Source organism: Phragmites australis, chromosome 18 (assembly GCF_958298935.1).
Source record: "Phragmites australis chromosome 18, lpPhrAust1.1, whole genome shotgun sequence".
NCBI lineage: Eukaryota > Viridiplantae > Streptophyta > Magnoliopsida > Poales > Poaceae > Phragmites > Phragmites australis.
Window position 1 is genome coordinate 1,841,261 of NC_084938.1, and position 25,509 is coordinate 1,866,769.

The window sequence follows — 25,509 nt, forward strand, 5'->3', positions numbered from 1 at the left end:
TATTGATTGACATAATTTGGATTCTGTGGATAAGATCATTCCTATCAGATTGTGGAATGTGGGATTTCGTAGTACAACATGGATTATGGATTATGAGAACCAGCTTTCAGATTGTGACTGTCAGTTTTTACTTTTGTTTTCGAGGCTAAAATCTATAATCAAAATAAAAAATAAATAGGACCGTAGTCAGTTAGTCGACTGCATGGCAGCGATGGAGGCATGGGAGGTCCCCATGCCGTCGACGATGTATGAGCTGGAGGCGGTGGCTGCTGATTTTTTTTTTTTTGAAGCAAAATGGCAGGTGCTCTGCCTTTTCATTTCAGGAAGGAACGAGAACAAAAAAAAGTCCAAGTTGGCAGCACGAAGCTACCTAGTAGCAGAAATTACAGAGGGGGCTTATGAAAGGAAATGAAAAGACGGAACCGATGACGTGAAGTTTTGCCTGCCGTAAACCGTTAGGCGTTCCGTGCTTCACTCATCAATGCTATGCGCCAACTGTTGATATCTTCCTTGGCTCTGAACGCCACCCTCATATAGTCTTCTTCGCAACCTTTAAACACATGTCGATTTCGTTGTTTCCATATGTTCCACTAGGCATATAGCATTGCCCCAATATTTGCGCTCCGCTCCTTGATTGGTCCTGGCGCCACGACCTTATGCAGCCATCTCGTGAGAGAGTCCTCCAACTCGACCACCACCATAAGTCCTGCAAAGCTGAACCAGAGCAATACCTGGGAGGTAACCTGCTTAGCATAGGAGCAGTGAAGGAGAAGGTGAGCAGTCGTTTACAGCTGCTGGAGACACAGAGCACAAATGATTCCATTGTCCATGCCTTAGAGTCCAAGTTGTCAACCATAAGCAATTTTCCATGCATGGTTGTCCATGCGAAAAAGTGCACTTTGGGTTCTGCGTTCGCCTTCCAGAAGTGTGTGCGCCGGAAGGGAAGATATGCGCCAAAGAACTACATCTCATACACAAACTTAGCCGTGTAGGTTCCGTAGAGAGACCATCTCCAGACGACCGAGTCCTATTGTCGTGGCTATAAGACAACTCCCTGAAGGAGAGTCCGCACTTTAACAAACTCATGCAGCTGTTGTACTATATGAACACGTTTTAAGTTAGAGATCCACTGCATGTTGCTAACCTCTTGCACCACAGACCGGTTTTTCAATTTAGTTATGCAAGAAAGGTTGGGCGCCTGGGAAGCTAAGGTGCAATGACCCAACCAGATGTCTGTCCAAAATTTTACTTTGTTTCCATTTCCAATTTGAATGATCATAGAACCTGCAAAGATCTCCTTTTCTGCCTCATCTAGGTGCACCAGGAAGGAGCTCCAAGGCCTGTCCTGATTGGTCCAAGAGAGCTACAACCACTGCACTCAAAGAGCTCTGCAGAACTGTTCCAGATCAATAACATCCGCCCCGCCTAGGCTCTTTGGCCTACACATGACTTCCTAGTTTAAAAGGTTGCAACCTCTACCTTCGTTGTCTTGCATTCCCAACCAAATGAATCGCTTCTATATCTTGTCGATCGATTTTATAAGACATTTAGGGAGCTTGAAAACTGTGGCGTGATTGGTCACGATGAAGTCAGTACCATTTTCACCAGCTCAACTCTTCCTTCCTTTGTTAGGTGTCTACCCTGCCAAACCGGTAACCTTCCTGGTAGTTTGTCAATTAGCGGTTAGATATCGACCTTAAGAAGTTTACGCATGTGCATCGGCAAGCCCAAGTACATGCATGGGAAGCTCTTCACTTTCACTAGGGACTGAAAGTCCTTGATGTCGACTAGAGGGGGGGGGGGGTGAATAGTCGTTTCTGAAATTTAAAACTCAGTAGGAGATTAAACAGTATCTAGAGACTCCGGCTCAATCCGAATACTCCAGATTCGGAGTATCTGAGTTCACCCAGATTATCCGGACTATACAGGAACTCAAAATCAAAGTAAGTTTAAGAGAATCTACTAGAGTCTATAAGCTACCATTGTATCTCTAAGATGGATATGTTCTTCTCAACAATAATCCTGCACTCAAATACTCGCAAGCAATAAAATTGAGGCAAATCCTCAAATAACAATTTTAATGAATAACTTGCAAGAAATTAAATGGAGTCAAGATTTAAATCCAAAGTTCGGCCACCTCACAAAGAAGCACCTACGTCTCCGTTGAGGAGCTCACAAAGAGCCGGATCTTTTTCAACCCTATCCTCACCCAAGCGACCACAAAGATCGAGCTAGGGTTCTTACTCAATTCGCGGGTGATACAAACTTCGCATGGCACTCCACAACGATTGGGTACTCTACGGGTGACCTCTTGCCGTCTAGAAGCACAAAGCTTCAAGAGAAAAGATTGCAAATCGCAGCTTGGCAAGAACTCAAAATGCTAAAAGATTTTCTTTTTGCTCTCTTGCTCCAAATCTCACTCCCCAAACCAAACTCACAAATCTTAGCAAAGATTGGGCACTAGAGCGGTTTGAGAGGGCTATTGAATGCTGTAGAGAGAGTGTATGCATTGGTGGTTCAGCAAGTATTGAATGAGAGGGGTTGAAGAGGTATTTATACTCTTCTCCCAAAAACTAGCCGTTACTGTGCTATTCAGACAGACTCGGAGTATCCAGGTTCGCCCGGAGTCTCCAGGTAGCACAGAAAACTACGCACCTAACCTGTCAGAACTAGCCGTTACACAGACCCGGAGTATCCTGGTTCACCCGAAGTCTCTCTGTAACACTTTGAGAAAAAAATCGGCTAGAACACTAGTTTGGAGGATGCCCGGAAGATCCGGAAGCATCATGACTCGGAGACTCTGACTAAAAAACCTTAGCTAACCGAGAGCCTTTCTCGGAGTCTCGCTTGGAGACTCCGGGACATAACAGCATCCAGAGTATCCAAACTAACTCGGAGACTCCGGACTTAAAATTAAAGCGAAACCGAGAGCTCTTCTCGGAGTCTCACTCGGAGGCTCCGGAACATTTTCACTGTCCGAAGTATTCGGGCTATCCCGGAGACTCCGGGCTCAGAATCAAAGCCAAACCAGAGCTCTTCACGGAGTCTCACTCGAAGACTCCGGAACACCTAACAGAGTTCGGAGTTTCCGAACCAATCCGGAGACTCCGGAACCAGACAACTCTGCCCTATTGTTCCGGTGTTCGTGAGTGATGGTGTCTCTCAAAAATTAGTTTTCACAAAATATTTTAAGCACTGAGATACTACAAAAACTATAAAAGGCATCCCTCTTAATAGTACGACATTCCTAAAACTTAAATTCAAAATAAAACTAAGTTGAACTCTATGAGTTTCTTCATGTCATTTCTCCTTTCTTTTTGAGGGACATTGACTTCTTTAACCTTTTTCAACAGGACTAAAACTTGTTCATACACTTGATAAAACCATTAGTCCATTAATCGTTTGTCATCAATTAGCCAAAACCCACAAGAGGCCTAGATGCACTTTCAGGAACCCTTGCAACAAAACTTCAAGGTTAGACCATTGCACTGGATTGGGTAAAGCTCCATCTTCTCAAGATTTGTGTGGAGACCCCTCATGACACCTAATAGCTTCAATAGATGCTTTATAGCTCTCAACTCTTCTTTTTTCGGATTGATCATAGAAGTAGCATCATTAGCATAGAGCACACATTCAAAGGACCTAGGGTTGGGGTGAATCGAAGAGAGTTGATTCATGTCTCTTGCAAAGTTCAAAATTTTGTGCAGGGGTTCCATTGGAATAGCAAATAGCATTGAAGAGAGCGGGTCACCCTGACGAAGCCCCCTTCTATGCTGGATTGGTTTGCCCGGGACACCGTTAAGAAGGACCCTAGATGAGCTAGAGCCCAAGGCTAGACAGATCCACTCCCTCCACCTAGGCCCAAGCTAATGTGTTGTGTGATCTCAATCAGGTAAGGCCAAAGCACCGAGTCGAAAGGTTTACTTATATCTATCTTGAGGAATAGAGTTGGCTTCCATTTCTCATGCAGGTCTTTTATTAGACACTGCATGTGAAGGAAGCTGTCATGAATATTCCTCCCTTGGACAAAAGCGTTGTGGCAACTGGAAACAATATTATGCAAGTGAGATCCTAGCCTGTTGGATAAGATCTTTGAGAATATCTTTGCGAAGCTGTGAAGGTGCATCTAACCCCTAAGTGTGATTTTGGTAATTAATGATAATACCTATGGACTGATAATTATGTTGATAATTGTTAGTAGGTTATTTTTATAAGTGATGCATGAAAGATTGAGTATGGATTCATCCAGGAATATCATGAGATCAAAAGATATGCATCGATATTATTGAGCTCTAAGTGATGATCATGTGAAGAAGAAGAAGCTAGAGAGAAAGAGACATTGGAGTTTGAGGATGGTCTTAAGAATATTGATAATAAGCGTGAAGATCAAAACTACTTGTGGAGATCAAGTAACTAAAGGTACGGAATTATCAATTGAGTTTTATGGACTAACCCATGTGCTATGTGCTTGAGATTAAGTTGGGGTTAGGTTCCATATGAAGCCAAATATTGAATTGAGATATGTAATGTGCTAAGTTGCAAAAGAAAGATCAAGACAAGCTTAGTGAATAACTTATGTGCTTGATGCTTGCGGTTTATGCCTCTGTGGTGAACCAGATAATGATGATGTGAAAAGAAAGAATTCTTCCATACTTGGTGCATGGGAAACAATCAAGTAAACTTCATCAAGCTTCCGAAAGATTGAGATGGAAAGCAATGATCAATATCGTCATCAAGCATAAGTGAAGAGTTAATGACAAGACTAAAAGAAGCATCGGGACTTGGATGATGTGTTCGTCAAGTCTAAAGGGATGGCTAGCTCAAGGCAAATGTATAAATTATAGGGTATTTTCTTTTACCATTCAATAATGATTAAAGAAGAGAAATGGCCGGATTGATACGACAAATACCATACTATTAAGAGAGGTCTAGACGATTGCTTGAATTTTACCATGTGTTGATAAGCTCAATCTTGCATGTGCATACTTTCTTTAGTAGGATGCTATAATTTGCAAATAGGTTTTTGCAAATAGCTCAAGTCCATGCTCCTACTTTGTATGTCATGTCACTAAGTTTGCAAAGGTGTTTTACAAGTTGTCATAGTGAATGCTTTAACCCTTAGTTGCATGAAACCTTTAGGTTGCAAATTTGTCATTGTGGTGGATCTTTGGGCTATGTTTTACATTTGATCCAATGTGTTTGAGACCCGGAGAAGATAGCCAGAGAAAGCGACCAGCGGCAAGAATATTTCTATAATTGCCTCAGCCGAGCTTTTACACCATTCGACTTGCTGCTGCGATCCGTTGGTGTTCAGATTCGCCTAACGCCTGAAGACACCATGACTAGTCATGTCGACTAGTTTTTGACGGCCTTCGAAGAGGCAAGTGGCCGTGAGGACAGGCTACGCGTGATGGTGGGCAACCACTTGCTAGATATCAAAGCCATCATTGCTTGTCTTGCCCTAGTCTGTATCCACGAGCACCTTTCAAATACAAACCTCATCCCGGCAGTCCCCGAAAGGCTTTGTCGGAGCCACGAAGACCATCGAGGAGCTCCATGAACTCGCAGACTCATATCTGCCAGTTGTTCACTCCCTTCTTTGGTATGTCCGGTTTGATCGAATGCCATATATTTTTGGGTCTCATGTGTACTGAATAGACTATTTAGAATCAGCCCTCGAGAGCTGTCCGGGTGGTCGCTTTGTAATGAAAGGACTGGTCTTCATGTTAAATTTTTCTGTGTTCGAGTGGCAAGTAGGTTCGAGGTGCTCACTAGCAAGGTTCCTAGCGCTTAAGTTGGCCCTTAGCACGACGAGCCCTTCGGGGGCGACCAGTGCTCAACCTGATCTATGACTTGTGGCCTCTTGGTTGTCATCCCACGGACGCCCATACCTTCGACATTGCGTGAGCAACAATTTTGACTCTCACCACAATAATATGATCGATCGGGTAGAACAAAATCTATATGCTGAACAAAAACATATAGGAAAAATACCGATCAGACGATCAAGCTTATGAATCAGAAAAACTTACCATTTGGTGAAACCGTGCATACCTGGGTATCCTTCAAAATAGAGTTTGTTTTTGAATTTAAAAAACTTACAAGTCATGTTTCACACTCGTCCGGATGATCCTGCAAAATAGAAAAACAGGTCGTCTTCGGGCAGCCTTACACACAGAACTTGTGTTCCGTGAGTTTGTGCAATTTGTGGCCAGCCTCTGGCCAAATCGACCATGCCGGGTTAGAAAAAGCAGACCACTTTTTAGAACCCTCCCCCTTGGCGAGAAGCCTGTTACGACATGTCCTATTCCTTGACTCGTCCGAGGTCGAGGTCACCTACGACCAATGTTCGCTTCCTCACCCTGTGGTCGTGGTAGCGCCTGAGGCTCTGTTGGATCAGGCTGCCTGAATTTTGAGCATGTTCGTGTGACTCTTCGCTCGAGTTTGTATTGTCCTCCCACCACGTCTCATGGTCGTCTCGTGAGTAGTTGATCATACGAGGCAACGTGCGCTCTCCGACTGGCGAAATGAGTCTTGTTTGTTTGTAATTATGCTGTTTGGACGACCAAATAGCACTACCACTGCTCATGTGAACTTAATCGCTGTTGCGGTGGTGAATTTCCTGATAGGCTTGGTCTTGATCCCCTTAGTGAATTTGTCGACTACCATGAATAGGAATTTAAGACCGTTCGGGGCTTTTAGAGAACAGTCACATGATAACGAGCCCCCAGATAGTGAAAGGACAAGAGAGTGGTACGGCTTGTTGTGCTTGGGCTGGTAGTTTAGTACGTCGACCATGGTTCTGATAGGACCCGAACCGTTTCACCGGCTCGCAAGCATCCTGGAGGGTCGTGGGCCAATAGAATCCTTACCGAAATACTTTCCCAATCAGAGTACGGTATGAAGCGTGGCCACCACATATGCCTCCGAGGATGTCGGGGAATGTTGTACTCCTCCCTTCCTGAGTGATGTATTTCAATAAAAGGCCGTTGCTCCTTTGGCGGTAGAGGCGTCCCTCTACCTAGGAGTATTTGTGGTCCTGTCACGTGAACCTTTTTGCTGACCCATCGTCATCAGGGACTACTTAATTCTAAAAGTAGTCTAAGATCTGATCCATCCAGGTAATACCCGAATTGAGCAGGGTGATTGCATGATAGTCACCCGAGGTCGACAACACTGAAGGTGGTCGTGTGAATCTTTTTTCAAAGACTTCGACCGGGACATATGCGTAAGAAGAGGCAAGACAGGCCAGCTCATCGGCTAGGAAGTTGTCCTTACGAGGGATGTGCTATACTTCAAAACCAAAGGAGCATCGCTCTAACTTTCTCACTTCAGAGAGGTATGTTGCCATCGTCCAGTCCGAGCACAGGAAACCCTCTGCACCCGACTTACAGCCAGTACCGAGTTTCTCATCACTAGTGGGCGTTTTACTCCACGTGCGGATGCTGCTTGTATTCCATATAAGAGACCCTCATACTCTGCAACACTGTTTGGTGACATAATAATATAATTGAAATGTGTTCCTGAAGGTGTCGCTGGCTTATGGGGTCGAGATCGCTCCAGCCCCCAGTCCATTCAACGTGCACGGTCTATCGACATGCGTGGTCCTGTGCCTATTCATCTCTGGTCATAGAAAACCCTCACCACTCGATGACCGGTACCGCTCTCGTGATCTATATAGGGAAACGACTCCTCATCTAGTCGAGGAGTGGTCAGTACAGGAGGAGAAAAGGGTCACCTATTGAGATCCTGGAAGGCTGGCTTCGTTCCTGGTATCCGTCAGAAGTGGTCGTTCTTTCTATTAGAAACTTGAAGAGCGGAAGACCCTTTTTCCTGTCCTTAGGGTGACCCTGCATAAAAGACCCCATAACTGATTAGTTTTAAGGTACCCTCTTACTTGTTTGGGGATCTTGCCTGGCTGATGGCTCTGGCTGAGGTCATGCAACCATGGCGCTAACAGAGAACCCTCCGGTACTGCTACCAGTGGGTGGCTAAGAAGAATTCGCACGGTCCGCAGATTCTATGCAGGAATCATGACCTCATAGTTGAGCGGTCGAGCGCGGAGTGACAACATATCGCGAGGGAGGAGCCCTTGGCATTTGTGCGGTGTGACAGTCTTGGTGACACCGCTGCCAAGGATCGCGTCCTCTACGGTGACTACTCTGGGCGACGATGTGGCGGTTGGGGCTATGCCAGAGCGACCCTATATTCGGCACCGATCTGGTTCCCTCTGGGCGTGTGGCCTAGGGATCATCGTCGGCATCCGAAACACGGGAGCTTCCGCTGCCCCCGTTGCATGAACTGTCATGCAAACTTCTCGTTGATCCTCGAAGCCTTCGGACTCCGATTCGGTGTCCTATACCTGGAGCACACCGAGTTCATCTAGGTTGTATCCCATGATGAACACCTAGCGGTGACCAGGGTCCTCGGAACAAGACTCAGCGGTTGTCGTGGATACGGTCATAGATATCCTAATCTAATCTATAACACTTACCGAAACACAAAAAGCGCGCCCCCTACCTAGCACGCCAACTGTCAAGGGTTAGTCCTGACAATGATTCCGGGTGTATCGATCGATGGGCACGTGAACAACGCTTGCGGTGTGCGCGTGTTGGTTATGAACTACAGAACACATGTTATCCAAGTTCAGGCTTCCTGAAAGATAACAACACTACGCCATATGTATTTTGTTACCAATGTTTATGAACTGATTACATATGAGTCCTCCCTATCATGCTAGACCCGTTCTTCTCTTTATATACAAGATAAGGAGAACTTACAAATGGGTCCAAAAGCAGTCGATCCATCCCCTTTAAACCTTCCACCCTTATGCTATTATAATGGGCATCGCATGTGTCCCTTTTGCCCTGATGAAGCTGTCAGGCCCATCCCATTTGTTGGACACCTCCATGCTTACCTTACCCTAGTCAGCCGGTCTGCCCTATCCTATCATCGGTCTGGCACGCGTGCCTGTGAAACTGTCTGCCTGTACGCCCATTCTCTGCGCCGACCACGACCTGTTCGCTGGGGAGGAGTGCCTAGGGAAGGAAAAACACTTGAGTAGAAAATATTTAATGAGAATGGATTGGTTTGGTGAGTACTTGTCCCGCGACCAGTGAAGGCTGATCGTGAGATCTCCTTATGTGGTAAGGATCCTAGTCGCGAAGGGGCAGACTGGTTGCACGATGGAACCTTGGTCTAGGAAAAAATATTTTGTCAATTGGTATTAGCTGGTGTGGGCCCTCGAAACGGAGACCCCTATTCTATACATTGACAGCGTCACACATAGAGGGAGCACCACTACCGCCCTCTCTGCGGTGCTCCTGCTGAGGCCGTCTAAGATGATTCCCACGCCACCAATGTGGCCACCTCAAGACCTGCCACCTTGCCTCGCCAACAGAGCCTTCGTGGTCTGGCCGCAGCGTTGTCGACACCACAAGCCGGCTCCAGACATCCCGACCGGGGCCAGATTCCACCAGGTGAGTGACAATCATCCAACCGGCATGGTGGTTGTCCTCCCAAGCGGTCGCATCAGAGTGGGCGCTAAGTACTGGGAAGTCCTCCTTAACCATGGATCTTTGAGACCGACGGTCGCCGGCGCAAGATCCCTCAGGCAAGGTAGTGCCCATCACCATGGATTTCAAAACAGGATCCGCCGTAGGAGCCTTATCATGCAGATCTACACTGCACAAATCTCATGACGCATGAGTCTCCTGTGGCAGTTCTCCTCCTCGTCTTCATCTTCAAAGCTACAAGATTCGAAATCGTGCAGCAGGTCAAGGTCAGATCTGGATTTTTTGGTGGCACGAGAGCTGAGTAAGAGCATTGGTCAAGGTTGCCTTGATGGGAAGTGGATGGGGTTGGAGATAGGGATGACAAGTGGTGGGTTTGGGGATTGGGATGGCTAGCTAGCTCGGTGGTCGCCGACGAGGTGCCAGCGGCACACGTGTTCGCCTTTGCGGTCGCCAGAGCGGAAGTCAGGCTGCCTAGCTTTTACCAACTGCGCGGCTGCTGATTTGGAAAATAGCATTTGTCAAAAATGTGTGGAGCCAGCATATAGTCTAAATTATCCATAGAAACTATCTTCATCCTTGAGTATAGTCTTCTTAACGAAATTTCTACTATTTTGTGACTAATTTATTCCTGAAAGAGCCAAGCCTGACTAAATTTCAAAGGTTTTCGTAACTAAATTGCCCCTGAAAGAGCCAAGCCCTCCCTCCCTCGTCGTCTCCTTCCTCTCTTTTGCACAAGTCCACCACCGTCAGACGTAAAGGGAATTATGCCACATGCCGACGTGAGGAATCTTTTGCTCCTGGTGGGAATGGGATGGCGCGCAGGGATGTTGGATCTGACTCCAACTTCGGCAAAGGCTAGCATCGGTTGGCACCGGAGACCTCCAAATCATCACCTGCCTCTAATCCTACCCGGAAGCCAAATTAACCTAGACTAATTAGGCTAGTGCTGGAATAATGCGACAAGTTTTAAGTCCGGATGAGAACGTGGGAATAGCATGATGGTAGTAACTTTAGGTGTAAGGTTACTAACTAGGGTTTGAATTTTTGTTCTCGTAAAAAAGCCCATCACTATGTGTCCATGTAGTCGTGACGTGATCGCTTAGCGATAACGTGTGGGTTATAGCCGACTTTCTAAATCTTTTCTTGATCTTAATGTAATACCTTTAGAATGTCTTTCTACTTGGGTCGAATTTTTAGTTTTAAGTTTGAATTTATTACTAGAAAAACAACACAAGATAAATTAGATGTAAACACTAAAACCACTAGATTTATCATGAATTTCATTTCAAAATCATATTTCTCATGAGTAAAAATTATACGCACAACTAACTCATTGGGTTGAAGAAGATGAGCTTCCACAAGGACGATCTTATCGATGTCGTAAAAGCAGGTCCTTGGACACAGTCAAATCAAGGAAATAATCGAACTCGAGTAAATAGTCAAAGTCAAAACGTGAAGGAAGAAGTTAGGCAGGTCGAAGTCGTCGTAGTAGTTCCCAAACGGTTGCACCGAGTGCTGCAAAAATACATGACTGCTGCCCCTTATCAGGACTCGTGGAGCACTGAGAGATCCCACTCTCACCGATCGAAAAGGACGATAAGACTAGGCAGAAAAACAAAATAGTGGAGCGGGCCGAGAGAGAAGAGAATTGGAAAAAATGAAGAGATGGAAATCAGAGAGCATCTCAACCAGGACATCTCCTGGTTCTAAAATAGCCATAAACAAACAATGGCGATGCGTGGCAGTAAGCAATGGCGGTTTTGTCAGACGCTAGCTATGAACAAATAAAAGCATGGTGTGGTCACATACTTATTACCTTCATTCACGGGGAAGCGGCGCAAGATGAAATGCAAGATCTCAGACTGGGAAGCGGCGGTGCCAGCCTCACTCGACGCCGCCGCAACGCGGCTCCGGAGCTGCAAGGTAGTGATCGCAGCTTCGTCAAACGCCCACCAGCATTTCGGGAGAAGAGAAGCAGCTAGCGAGGCAGGCTATATCGACCTCAGCCGCATGCCGCCGCCGAGGAAGCCGGTGGTAACTTCTCTCTCTCTATCTCTCGTTCTTCCATCTTTATTATCTTCTTCCTCCTTGCCTCCTTCCGTTCTTGCAGGCCACCTCGGCGGCGCCGGAGCACGTCGAGTCGTAGTTTGGAGCTAGCCACTTCTCCGTCTCGTGCAGCTCCTTACGTCGGAGCCGCCAGTGAAGCCGTCGTTGCCTCTATCTGTTGGCCGCCGGAGCCGATGGCCTCACCGCGATGCCTCGATCTCCCGCCTCAGACCGCCGCAGCCTCACCAAGCTACCCGATCAGCGACCAGCTCCGTCCTCACTTCCGAACACAAACACACCAGCGCCGCCCTGCTTCCGCCGGCGTCGATTAAACACTATTGGATTTTCATGATTAATTTGTTCCTAGAAGAACCAGGCCCGATCAAATCTCTACCGTTCTCACGATCAACATGTTCGTGAAAGAGCCAGGCCCATTGGAAACTTTTCGTTGTCTTGCAGACACTTGATGGTCACTACTCGGCAGAAATTCAGTGTCACATCAACTGAATCCTTGAATTGTTGATGAAACGGCAGCATGGCAATTGGCAACGCACAGAGCCGTTTCCATTCCAGTAAATGTGCGCATAAATCGGATTCATTCATGCAGCGTTGAAACCAACCGTTTCTGCAACACGATCTTTGTGCTGCTGCTCCACATTCCTCTACCACCTTCTTCCTATAAATTTGGCCAGGCCGAAACCACAGCGTGAGCATCTCTTGTGACAAAAATCCTTGTGTTTCTACCTCGCCGTTGCATCAAAAACACACAGGAGGGGGCTTCTTGCATCATCTGTTGCAGAATTGCACAAGAAAGAAAAGAACAGGAAACAAAAGAAATGGCATCCTCCACAGTCACGTCCGTTGCCTTCTTTGTTGCCCTCACACTACTGGTGCTGTACACTGACGGTAAATGTCTCTCAAATAGCATGAGTTCATTAAGGATTTGTTCCTTTTCCGCAACGAAGTTGTGCTCGAAATCAATAATTTCTAACCGCCTATTCGCTGATCTTACACCGATAATTTTGTCTTCGGCAACAGCATCAGCATCACCAAGCAGACGTCATAGACAGGTAAATATTATCCTGACCATCTTCTAATTACTCTGTTCTGCTATGTAGCATCCAGACCGGCATGACCTGCTGCTGTTACCTGTTTGCTCTTTGAAGTCAGCAAAGACATGGTGCGTCGCCAAGCCTTCAGCGGATGAGGCTGCGCTGAGGGCCAACCTGGAGTTCGCCTGCTCCGAGAGTGACTGCAGCGCGATCCAGGGCACCGGTGGCTGCACCCATCCCGAGAGCATTCTGTCGCGTGCGTCTGTGGCGATGAACGCCTACTACCAGGCCAGGGGGAGGAACTCTTGGAACTGCTTCTTCAACGGCACCGGCCTCATCACCATCACTGACCCCAGTAAGTAGGGGCGAAGGGAGTACCTTACCTTATTGTGAGTGCTCCATTGCCTATGGTTGGGTGTTGACACTCCTCTTCTTGTTGCAGGTCTTGGCAGCTGCAAGTATGTTTGAGCTGGGAGGGGTGTAGCGCAGCTGAACACTGAATCTGATCAAATAAGATTTTAGGAGCCGAGGCGTGTTCGCTTTTGTTTTTGTTTTTCCATGTGTGAGCAGAGAGTGTGTTTTCAGCATCTGAGTTGCTAGAATTCGAATCAATATTCTCTTTTGTGTCTATGCAATGTTTAGGAACCAAACTCTATGTAAGAAATCCAGAAGAGAGAGGCAGCTCATAAGGAGCAGTCTCATCCAACAAGAATACAAGCACAATTTACACGAGAAATGAAATCAAATTGATTCTGAACTATTCGTCATTGCAACAAACTTTAATTCCTTTATGCAAGTGTTTTCATAATATCACACACACAAATTAATTTGACAGAACTGACATTTATGTTTACAAATCTAACTGATAGAGCATTAGAGAACACAAAGACTAGAAATGTTACACTGGCATTCATGTCTCCACCTTCATCCGTTCATGACAATAATGTGCTCTAAGCAAACCTGTTATGTGAAACATTAGAAGAATAGCAGAAGACCTTCCTCAGGATAAATGTTGGCAGTTGGAAATTTTGAGTTTTAAGATCATAAAGCCAAGAGGATCAATAAACCATTTCTTTTCAAGTCCATTGTATTGTGCATCTAGCATGTAATGCAATAACATCGCAAGAACAATAATTGTGCTCAAGCCTGTTATGAGCTATGTGCTGAGCATGTAGAATAGAAGGAAGATTGTCGTTTTTTTTTTGTGACCAGCGCTCCTACTGTTGGACACAAAATAATCCATACTGGAAACCCGAACAGTAACTGTTTGAAACAAAAAAGAAAAAAAAATGATGGTCGATAGTGTACCGAGATATTGCTGAAGGAATCCATCCAAACTTACATGCTTTGTTACTAATCTGGCTTCTTCAGATTTATACAATTGTCTGTTGCTTCATTAAACAACACCTCAACCTGCTTCAGCTCCAGTTCTGTAACAACAACAAGATACATCATATCAGTAATCAGCCATATCATGGCAAGAATTTCACGTAAATGCGGGAACTCAGAACAGCGAGAAGCATGTTACCAGCAGCTTCAAGTTGTTTCTGAAGCTCCAATCCCACAACTTCATTCTCTGCCTGCATATTTCAAGTTTAAAGACAATTTAGTTGCAGGAGTTAGCATCATGCCCATCGTTCAAAAGTTACTGCTTTATAAAGTAATCTCACAGTCTGATACTTACCTGCAGGTCTCGGATTCTTTTCAGCTGATCCTCTTCTGATGATAGCGGCAATGCCGCGACAAGAGCATCAAACTGCATAGAAGGTCATAGTTCTTCCCCCGTGAGAGAAAAATGTTGAAAAGCAATTGCTACAAGCGCATTTCAACTATGCTTTTAGGATGGATAAAACACGTATGCAAAGTTGCAAACACAAAAAATACTGGTCTTTTTAGGAAAACAGTAGAATCGTGCTGTGCATCATATGCAATCGATATGAATAGAGTAAGATATAAAAACTGTTGACAATTCAGAAAAGCTGTTGACACAAACAAGAGATAAGGACTAGTAAGCGGTGACAAAGTTTCATTTGTAGAGACATGGTTTTGTAAGAATCACGCCATAGAAGCACAAGCAAAAACTAGTCCTTTGCAGCAGCCACGAACCTAAGACAACATGATTAACTAGGAAGTTCGGTGCTACCGTCAGATCCCAGCCTGCACATTCTCGCGGTATTCACACCAAAAGATTGGAGAACCACCGGCGGGCATTTGGTCGAGCAGGTGGCGAGGCCGAGGGGTAAGGGACGGGGGGGAGTACCTTCTTGGCGGCGAGGACCAGGGCGTGGCTCATGGCCTTGGGGTGCTCGGTGAGGTCGAGCGCGGGCGGCTGCGGCGGGGCGGGAGGCTGTGCCTGCGCCGGCGGCGGCCCGCCGGGCTGCGCCTGTGGCAGGGCCTTCGAGGGGCCGTCGTCGGGGGCGCTAGGGTTGGGATTCAGCGGGTCTGGGTAGCTGCTGGAGAGGCGGTCGGGCGGCGCGTCCCGCTGCAGCGTGCCGAATGTGTTGACGGCCACCATGGCCATCTCGTTGAGCTGCTCCTGTAGCTGCGAGATGATGTCCATGGCGAATCCCCCCTTCTCTTCTCTCTCTCTCTCTCTCGTCGTCGTCTTCTTCCTCCCTCTCGTTGCAGAAGTCTCCAGCACCAGGCCAGAAGTGCAAGGTTTATTTGGGCCAGGCCGGAATAGGCCGTGAAGGTCCCAGACCACAAGATGTTTTTTTTTGTCCATCTGATTTGTGATTTTTTTTCCTTTTGAGGAATAATCTTCTGATTAACGATTGTACGGGCTGATGGAAGCATGGCTCTTAAATTTTAAATTTGGGCTAAATTTTTTTGGATTACAATCCGAATAGCCCCCATTTTAGTTCTTGTTTGTTTGTTAGTTACTCCGATTCTAGTAGTTGAATTGCCCGAGCTATGCATCAGCGAGGATTAAATTAATAATTTATATCACTCAAAAGATTGATATTTTAATTACAATGTCACTCATATTAATAAAATATATGATTATAATGTCACTCATATTAATAAAATATGAAACTATCTAAATTTGTCAAAGTGACAAATAAGCGAAACCATGCTAGAAAGCCACCAGAGGCTCCTCCCACGCCCTCCGCTGTCACAAGCTAGCAGCACCAATCCTAATTAGAGGTCGCGCGCACGCCCTCCGGCAGCCAAACTTTTCCATTTTTGAAAAAAAAATCCCTTCACAACTTTCTATTTTTAGAAAACTTGTCAAAAAAAAATTCTGTCAAACTTTTCGAGACAAAGTTGTGAGCTAAACTTTTCTCAAAACTTCTCTTTTCACGCGGCACCGTTCACGGCGAAGCACACCAAGCTCCTGTCCGAGGCCTACGACGTGGCGTGTGAGCTCGATGTCAGCACTGCCGCCCCGCCGGCGCCCCTAGAGCCTTTGTGCACGATTTCCACGGCATTGGGCGAGAGAAGTGGGCGACGGAGTCGATCAGGCGGGCGGTGGCGAAGGATGTGTCAGCAATGGGGCCGTAGGAGACGGCCAATCACGTGGCGCCGCTCCGGGTGCTCATGGCCGTCGTGGTCCACGAGCTACAGGAGAAGGAGAAGAAGGCCGCCGTCGCCGCAGGTGGCGATGGCAAGGTCAAAAGGTCGCCGAAAAGCAGGAAACACTCACCGCCGCCGGTAGCAACAACACTAGGAGGACAGAGTGGTTAGTACTTGCGAGCTGTCTCTCCATGTTGGGATCGGATTGGCCCATGGATGATCCATGTTAGTGTCAAATTTTTATTTGATTTTATTATTTGATTCATTATCTGGGGAGCGTAAGTTTGTAGCGTATATCTTGTAGTAATATGCTTCCCCAGTCAAGTTGAAAATAAAAGGATAAAGAGACGTCTTAAATAGTAGTGTTATTTTTCCCTACGATGTAGATGTATGGTCTAAGAACGTATTTTTTGAGGATAATATACCTGTAGAAATCTGTATACTTACAACAATAAATGTCCTTTTGAGAAAATCTACTTTTTTGTTTTCACGTGTCCAAACTAGATATACAAAAACACATGTCATTTTTTTTATTCGTGCATTAATCCATATATAAAAATGCCGTTATCTTCTCCTGCAGATCGATGAACTATTCTACCGTGAAAATAAAAAAAACAAACATATTTACGTACAATGTTATATAAAACTGTCTTTCAGTCACATAGAATTTAGACGACGGGTAAGGCCACTTATCATCATCATAAGCTCATAATCACGGCGGAATCAGACCCATGTTAGTCTAGGTTTTAGTCTCGGGCTTGATCCTAAATTTATATTAGATTTTACTATGAAAATAAAAAAAAATTAAGACCCAGCCAAAACTTTATAGGCCAGCTCTAGGCTTGGCCAATAACTAGTTCCGCCTCTGCTTAGAACCATTCAGTTTGATGATTAAGGGTATGTTTTATTTGCGTCTAAGTTTAGTCAGTATAGTTTGTTATAAAAAGTGTGCCTAAGAAATTTTTAGTTATAAATGTAATAAAATTAGTTAAAAATTTGAGTATATGACGTGTGGATAAGGAGGTTAATAAAATGTGACTTATCATAGTTACAATAGTCGATCAAATTGCTATTTAAAAATCTATAATGCAACTAACTTTAGACGTGGTAAACTCAGATGAGAATCAAATAAATTATAATTCTTAGTCACCATGTGTCTTGTACAGTGTTCTAGCTATATATATATATATATATATATATATATATATATATATATATATATATATATATATATATATATATATATATATATATATATATGAATAAATCTAGGTTCTTGGGCTTTATGGAAGCGGTGCCGGAAAATACATCCACACCGCCAACACATTAAGGGTCTCTGCTTTTTGTCTTCATTTCAAAACATCTAGAAAGGACACAATTCAAATGCAGCGAGTCTGGTGAGTGAGCTCAGGTCCGTTACAGGCAAAAGAAAGTGCGATTTTCTTTAAACAATATGGACAAGTAGCAGTAGTTTTTCTAAACAGTAAAACTCATAGACCTATATAGACCTACACTACCCCATATATATATATATATATATATACTTACACGGCGCTTATACAAGTGTCTCATTGTACTACTAAAATAAATTTCTGATTTAGTAAGACATTATTCACTTTCAATATTCTAACGCTCTACATATTCAAATATTTAGTTTTTACATGTTCAAACTTTGCGCACACGCATAGATAATAGAGATGCAATTTTTTTAAAGCCTTAACAATATATACAAACTATAGTATCTAAACATATGTATAAACACACATCAGATCTGAAGTCAGAGAGTAACAATGTTTGGTGAGAGGATGAACAGTGCATCTGACGTTGAATACTGTAGCAGAGGTACCGCAACAACAGCAAATTCGGTAGTTACTGTTGTGACTTTTTTACTGTTTATAACACTGTACTATAAAATCTGATTTCTTTATCTCAAATCAACAGTTGATAGTTCGTTAAAGTCACCTAACTTCGGACGATCTCGTTCCACATACATCACGTTTTACACATTCACGTTCATCCATCACTTAAAGAGCATGCGATATCTATATCATGTACCCACGTGACTAATGAAGAGATGCAAAGATATTGATTTCCCGAAACAAGAAGACATTATCGCACCCATCTCAACGCGCGCATGGGCCGTTGGATAGCGCACGTGCCTTCACTTGGAATAGGAATCGCTCTTTTCGTTTCGATTCGTAATAATCCAGAAAACAAAAAAGAAAATAAAAGGGGAAAACCCTAACGAATCGACACGCCTCCCTCCGCTCTCTCCCCTCCCCTCCCTCCGCTGACCGCCGCCGACACGCCACCCGCCTCCTGCTCCTCCCGCCGCCCGCCGCCACCGAGCAGTTCGTCTCCCCTCCTCCCACTACTGGACGGGCGTTGGCGGCGCGGAGATCCGTCCGTACTCGGACTGGTTACTTCGCTAGGAGGTAAGGAACCCTAGCCTCGCTTTGCTTCGACGGGTTGCTCGTTTTGTCCCGCGGAATCTTTTCTTTTCCCTTCGCTGCGCCCCCAATTTCAGACATTTTAGTCTTTCCTTCCTCAAATCCGAGATTTTTGCGGAGATTTTGCATCACAACTAGGTGTCCGAGATCTTCTCTTGTTCTCAAAGGTGAGGATTTGGATTATTGTGGGGTTTATGCTGCAGGTGGTATGGGTAATCTGCTGTGCTCTAGCACTTCGAATTCGCGAATCCTAGGCTGAGTTCCTTCTTCCTGGTTTGAACCACTTTGATTAGGTGCCTTATCGTGGGCGCGTTGTTAAATCTTTTCTATTTTTCTACTGTTATGTTATGCGTTGCATATTTGCGTTGCAAAGATCAGTCTTTTGCTTGGCTTGTGATTTAAAAGTTTACCCGTTTGCCATTGAACTCAATGCGCCATGCTTGGCTAGACTGGTCTTTCACCATGTACTTAGTGAATATTATTAGTGAGATTGATGGAACATGCGCTCACCACGTACATAATTGAATGTTGTTGGTGAGATTGATGGATATATGCCTGATTTTTTACCTTGACTCCTTGAGTAGCCCTAATCAGATACCCCTTCTGTTTTCAGTTTTTATTTGGCGTAAAATGATCAATTTGAAGTCTTTCTCAGTTTTAATAAGTTGATTTCTGTGCCTTATTTGTCAGATGGAAAATAAGCGCTGTAAGGTCTCATGATTTCTGCTTGGAGATCGAAAGCTGTGGTGCCAGTCTGACCCATCTCGCAACTGTCAGGTTGGTATTTTTGTTACTCTACTGTCTCATTCTTGCTGTCTCAACAAGCAAACTATGTGTCCTTGTTTTTCATGGTCTGGTTATTACTAGTTTGTTCCATTGGTCACCTTAAAACACACTCTATGCCGTCCTTCTAAAAGAAAAATACTCTTCCTGGATAATACGTAGATGCCAAGTAAATCCAATACACCATTATACTTTTGCTGTTATTGGCTATTGTTTTGGTTCTTCTTTCCACTTCCTTCATTTGTGACGCACATTGGGTGTTGGCAGAACGTAGTCCGCACGCTTTCGTGGTCTACAGTATATTTCACCTTAAGAAATGCAAAGACTGCGTGTGCCCCTTTCTTAAAGTTGTCTGCATATATACAGTTAATAATGATAAAAATGTTGAATGTGGTAAATAACGCAAAGTCTTGCAACCAAACCAAAGATTTCTTGTGAGTTCTTCTGCTTAGCTGTCAGTTGGAATGTGATTGGATACCTGTCCTACCAACATAGCAATCCTGTTTTTTTGGTATAACTTTTAGAGGGAAATGGTGAACACTGGCTGTTGGATACTTGGGTTCTTTAGACTATGTAACCTTATGGTGGTGATGTGCCTAGGAATATCGCTGAGAGATGGTTGTAGTTGAGGGAAAACATGAACGAATTCATGAGAGCTGATAGAGTTATCTTTCTCATATGCAGGAAGGATTATATAAATGCCACTTTTTGGAGTTACTGCCCTTTTGGTTTAGCCCTCAAGATTCTATCTAGCAATTATCTAAAGAAACAAATGAACTGTTAATTGCCACCAAGCTGGCGAAATCGCCGGAACACAACAACTGAGGGAGAAACTTCAGTGTAATGCTAATAATGTCAGTTCCCAAGGTCTTGGCAATCAGAGACAGTAGCAACTGAACCTTAAGTATGCACCAAGATTTGCAGAACTGCTGGAACACTGTAGTTGAGGGAGAAACTTTGATGCAACATGTTGATGCCCAAGATTTCTGCAATTTCTGCTTGAAAGTGCTTTCTTGATAGGCATGACTAAATCTGTAGAATTAGCTGTCTTGCAAGTGTAGTATGTGTGCAATGTAATCCTCCTGTTACTTGTAAGTTGTAAGCTGTATGTCTTGTTTGAGCTGTAATGAGAAAGTTGCAAAAAAACAATTTCTGTTGATGTGTCTTGATTGGAAACTACTTCTGATGAATAAAAATGCAAATTTTGATGGGGGGTCCTTGGTTGTGGAATCTCCTGTATAAAAGTAATCCTCATAGGTCAGATGATTCCCTTTATGAAAATGCATTTTATCATGAAGCTCCTTTCCCACTGTGCGATCATGTACAATTTCATTGCTTGGCATGTTGTCACCTTGAAAGTGCCAAATCCAGGCATCACTCTGTGTGTGGGCCAATTACTGAAATGACTTGGTTAGTGGGGTCAATTCCCTCTAAAATATTTATACTACCATTGCACATTTTTGTAAGTTCCTAATTCCTATAGATATTGGGGCTCCTAAGTTCCCTTTTTTTGGCTCGCTGGGGGGGTGGGGTGTTCTCTATACGTTTGGCACCGCCGACATACCTAATTATGTTCCCACAGCCTCCGTCATTCCCGCGATCCTGTTCAGCTGGTTCCTCGTACCATAGACTTCCAGAATTGAGCATCTTAGAAGATGCAAATGGTAGTCTTAAAGAAAAAAAAAATCAAAAGAAAAAGGAATTGCAGTGCACTTACAGAACTGATCTATGAAAATGCAGCACCAAACACATATGCCTTGTGGTTGGGAGCATGATTGGGAGTTGGCCAGCCACATCCTGCCAATGCGCACCCTGATATGCTCGTAATTAGATATTGTTATTTGGCTTTAGTGTTTTTGACTTGCCAACTTCATTTCAGTTTTGATTTGAAGATTTAGATTCATAAGATTTTAGAACATATAATTAATTAAAGATTTATCTTCCTTTCATTTACTACTAGTTAGCTCTCTTGAGCTTATGTTGTTGAAGCAGTCTGTTCTTTGATTCACTGCAACTATATACATATTCCTTGACTATTTCAGGGATTCAGAAGAATATTGCTGCGCAAGGAGGAAGGGAGGTTTTCTACTTGGAATTACTTGACATCCATATTTTATCAGATAATAAAGAAGGGTTATAATGACTGGTGATTCTAGGAAGCAGCGTTCCAAATGGGACACAAAAGAACCTCCTGATATAGTTGAGATTAGCGAAGATGAGTCTCCTCCTGACAAGACGGATGTTCACCATAAAGGCGGAGATTTACACCCAAAACCTGATACCTCCATGCGCCACAGTAGTGCTGGACATGAGCAGGAACATACTGATGGGTTCAATAAAGATATCAAGGAAATGCAATCTAAGGCATCCTCTGAAAGATCACAGCCTCTTAGAACGGCTGATGAGCATGATAATAATGAGTGGGGTAGGGTAGGTTTGGAAAAGGCAGCTGGTAACCAAGGTATGAACAGGTATGCAGATGAACGAAGACGTGGTGATGGATGGGGTACATCTCTTAGTCGTGGTTATTCTTCGAGGATGCCTTCTGATCCAGATGCATGGAGGCAGCACAGTCGCAGTCCATCTCCAAGTGGTGTTTGGAACAGATCACGCAGGTGTGGTTGAACAAGTAATTAGTTTTCTTGACTATGCAGTATTGGCGATTTGGTTATGTGTTTCCTGCATATAGCCTGCCAACATCTTTTGGGGCTATTTTTAAGTGAACCTTTTGTTATGGAACCATCCAAGACAGACTATAAGTCATTCTAGAAAATAAATAAAGTTAAGGTCAATATTACTGCATTAGGTTTACTTACTGACCACCTGAACTTGTACACAAGCGCCGTGTTGTCTTCCTGGTTTTATGAACTAGAAGCAAGGAGTTGGAAAATCCGGGTCTTGAATATTTATGTTCTACTGTGAAGAACCTCTAATCTCAAGTTTTAGTCAATCTTGATTTGGAAGATGGTATACTAATGTAAGAGTCAGTCACAACTTCTACTATAATAGTAGAATATTATTATTTGGAATGTCATCGAAAGACTTGGTTTAGTAGCATCACCTTTTTTCTACCTGTGTGTTTCTGTTAACAGGAACAGAAGTCGTTCCAGAAGTAGAAACAGGAGCAGGAGTAGGAGCAGGAGCAGGAGTAGAGGGTGGGGCAGAGGCAGAAGCCGAAGTCCTCATTTTGCTGATCGTGGATCTGAGTGGAGGGTTGAGAGAGGCAGAACATCTGGAGGGCCTGCTTTGCCATGTAGAGATTTTGTAGCTGGTAGATGCAGAAGAGGCTCGAATTGCAGGTTCCTTCATGAAGATGGCAGGCACAGGCCATTTGAAGAGCATTATCCTGCCGGTCCAAGGGAAAGGTATGGGTATCAGAACAAGGAATTTATGGATTCACGAGAACAAAATGACTATTTACGGAGTAGGCAATCTCGAGATCATTACAACGATGGGACATGGGAAAGATCTGAAGCCCGAAGGGATTACCGGTCTACTGAACAATGCTATAATTTTGTCAAAGGGAGATGCAGCAGAGGTGCTAGTTGCCGATATGCTCATGATGATTCTGCCACTCATGGTGGATGGAGAGATGAGGCTAGGGCCAGTGCCCATGATAGAGTTGGCCCTGATTCATCCTATGGGAATAGAACTGAGCACCGTAGGGTAAATAAAAATCCCTGTAAGTTTTTTGCTGAAGGTCGATGTCGCCATGGTGAAAATTGTCCATATCTCCATGAGGAAACTGAAGCTCCAAATAGTCAGATGGGACTGAGTGCACCTGATGAGACTTTGAATTACAGCGATGGGCATACATCAAGAGGAAATTACTCAAACTGGGGTGAACAAAATAATGCTGTGCAGGCAACTTCTCAGATTTTGTCCAGAGATGACAGGGAAAACCCTGTTTCTCAAAGTATTGGCAGAAATGATTCTCGCTATGAGTATAAAGACCGGCATTCAAAAGATGCCAGAGAGAGCCAGTACCAGATTATTCCTCAGGATGATTTTGATTCACAAGTGCAAAACAAACATGGAGTTGCTGGTTCACAGCAGCCACAGTTATTGACTCCTGTCCAAACTAGTGCAGATAGCAAGAACAATGAGAAGGTATCTGCAATGGACGGTCAGAGTGCTCCTGCAACTGATGGCAATTTGAGCATGCAAACTGGGATGCATGCTGCTAATATTACAGGAGAGCAAAACTTGGGCCAAATACTTCAGAGCCAAGATGCAATTACTCAAATTACTGCCTCCCCAACTCTTCCAGTCGCCAACCAATTGCAGAATGTTACATCCTCGTTCCCTTTGAATAGCCACATGCAACAAAGCAACTTCTCAGTACATCCAAACAGGCAAGAGCAATTTGTAGTTCCCCAGGCAGCTGCAAATAACTCAACTCCTAGCGTGCAGGGCCAGCAGGTTGCTCCTCATATGGTGCACAACCAACATGGCTATGGTCTAGGCGCGCAGGCATTGCCAAATCTCTCTGCACATAATGGACATAATTTCAGTGTTGCTGGTCAAGTTCCACATGATCTTCCAACTACTATGCATGCTGGGCAGAGTCAGATAACAATCGACATGCCGAGGTTGAACCAAGACAGTGGTGCTCAAAGCATACAAAACATGCAAAATTTCCAGTCAATTACTCCAAATGTGCTAACTCAGAGCCATTCCTTGCAAGGGTTATCTCTTGTACCAACTTCCAGCTCAGCTGATATGGTTGGAGCTCCTGTTTTTCATAATTCAGCAAATAGTGAAAAAGATGTTCGACGTGTTACTGCATCTTTGGCCCAATACTTCGGAAATGCTGGTTTAAGTGCTGGTACAATTGGACTACAATCATCACAGCCTAATATGAATTCGAGCCTGATGGTCACTTCATCTGCTGCATCTCCAGCTGTTCAACCCAATCCGTGGCCCTGGGCACAGCAACAAGCAGGCATGGTCCAACCTGCGCTCGTTGTTCCATCTGAACAGCAGCAGCAGGCTCCCCAGACGTTTCATATACCAATGGCTGTTGGTAACAGTAATGGCAGCTCTATGCTCTTAACTCATCCAGTTGCACAGACTGCAGCCGCTGCAGCTTCGGCGGTTAATGAAACCATGCCTTCAGAAAATAAGAAAGGAGATACCAAAGATAGTGATGCGGAGGCTCATGAAGATGGTGATAATAAGAAGAGCAAGGACTCGAAGGCACTGAAGATGTTTAAAATTGCGCTTGCTGACTTTGTGAAAGAAGCACTTAAGCCTACATGGAAAGAAGGTCAGTTGAGCAGAGAGGTTCATAAAACCATTGTGAAGAAGGTTGTTGACAAAGTTACAAGCACAGTGGAAAATACCCCACCAACAAAAGAAAAGATTGATATCTACATGTCCTATTCTAAAGAAAAACTAAACAAACTTGTGCAGGTAACCTCAGCCCCCTCCATCAGTCTTTTACTCTTCTCTTCCAATGTCCACTCAACTTCATTTTTACCTCATTTCTGTGCTCTAACGGGCTGTGTTTAATGCAGGCATATGTTCTCAAGTATGCCAAGACATGACATTTTATCAATAACATCGAGACGTGCGCCTTCTGCCTTATGTTGAAAAGATCGGAAGCACCTTATCTGTGCTAAAAAATTGAGGATTCTGTAAAATAGGGGCTTCGGTTAAATCCGTCACAGCTTGTCCCTGCAGTTTCACTGTTTAGTGTGTTGGTAGACAGATGGTGCCCCTGCTAGTGTGATGGTGCCGATTTCTAATTGTACCTTTTGTAGAATACTCATTCAAATATTGAACTTTCTGTAGTGAACTATGGAAGGTGTGGATCGTTTCTATGAATATGAGTCAAATTACATGCTGTGGTGTGTTTTGTGCTCATCATTTCATCATGTCTTAGGGTTCTTTGCCTCAAAAAATGTCTCTGGGTTCTCGCCTTCTGCTGTACTGAGTTGATCGTGGCTGGCTATTCTCTCAGTTTGATTGTTTTCTTTTTCTGTACCAGCGTACTGATTGTGGCCGGTAACTACTGAGATTAACTTGTGGACTACTGCCGCCGAATGCAGAGTAGAATCTTAAAGGAAAAGGAAATAAAAGAAAATCCGAACAAAAAAAAAAATCTGCTTCATGGGCCGACCGATGCGAAGCCTCGAATCTCTG

General features: G+C 44.3%; 3 protein-coding genes across 4 annotated transcripts; 2 read left to right on the forward strand and 1 right to left on the reverse strand.

Annotated features, from left to right (window-relative positions):
- The first annotated feature begins 11,625 nt into the window (after window positions 1–11,625).
- On the forward strand, window positions 11,626–13,188 carry LOC133899556 (major pollen allergen Ole e 10-like). Its single transcript, XM_062340553.1, has 4 exons — window positions 11,626–12,473; window positions 12,600–12,631; window positions 12,737–12,968; window positions 13,056–13,188. Exons 1-4 carry the CDS (start codon window positions 12,398–12,400, stop codon window positions 13,079–13,081), a joined length of 366 nt encoding a protein of 121 aa, XP_062196537.1. The 5' UTR covers window positions 11,626–12,397; the 3' UTR covers window positions 13,082–13,188.
- A 161-nt stretch (window positions 13,189–13,349) lies between these two features.
- Window positions 13,350–15,275, reverse strand: LOC133899554 (mediator of RNA polymerase II transcription subunit 21-like). 2 transcript variants are annotated; one of them, XM_062340552.1, is made up of 5 exons: window positions 14,874–15,275; window positions 14,298–14,369; window positions 14,142–14,193; window positions 13,922–14,043; window positions 13,350–13,573 (listed from the first exon to the last, which is right to left on the reverse strand). In XM_062340552.1, exons 1-4 carry the CDS (start codon window positions 15,171–15,173, stop codon window positions 13,967–13,969), a joined length of 501 nt encoding a protein of 166 aa, XP_062196536.1. In that variant the 5' UTR covers window positions 15,174–15,275; the 3' UTR covers window positions 13,350–13,573; window positions 13,922–13,966. The 2 variants fall into 2 exon arrangements, with proteins under 2 accessions (XP_062196536.1, XP_062196535.1); XM_062340551.1 differs by having other exon boundaries at window positions 13,956–14,043; window positions 14,874–15,274.
- Window positions 15,276–18,342: 3,067 nt separating this feature from the next.
- LOC133899553 (zinc finger CCCH domain-containing protein 55-like) lies at window positions 18,343–25,210 on the forward strand. The gene is made up of 5 exons (XM_062340550.1): window positions 18,343–18,564; window positions 19,270–19,356; window positions 21,405–21,977; window positions 22,455–24,777; window positions 24,882–25,210. The coding sequence occupies exons 3-5, from the start codon at window positions 21,502–21,504 to the stop codon at window positions 24,909–24,911; spliced, it is 2,829 nt and encodes a 942-aa protein (XP_062196534.1). The 5' UTR covers window positions 18,343–18,564; window positions 19,270–19,356; window positions 21,405–21,501; the 3' UTR covers window positions 24,912–25,210.
- Window positions 25,211–25,509: the final 299 nt, after the last annotated feature.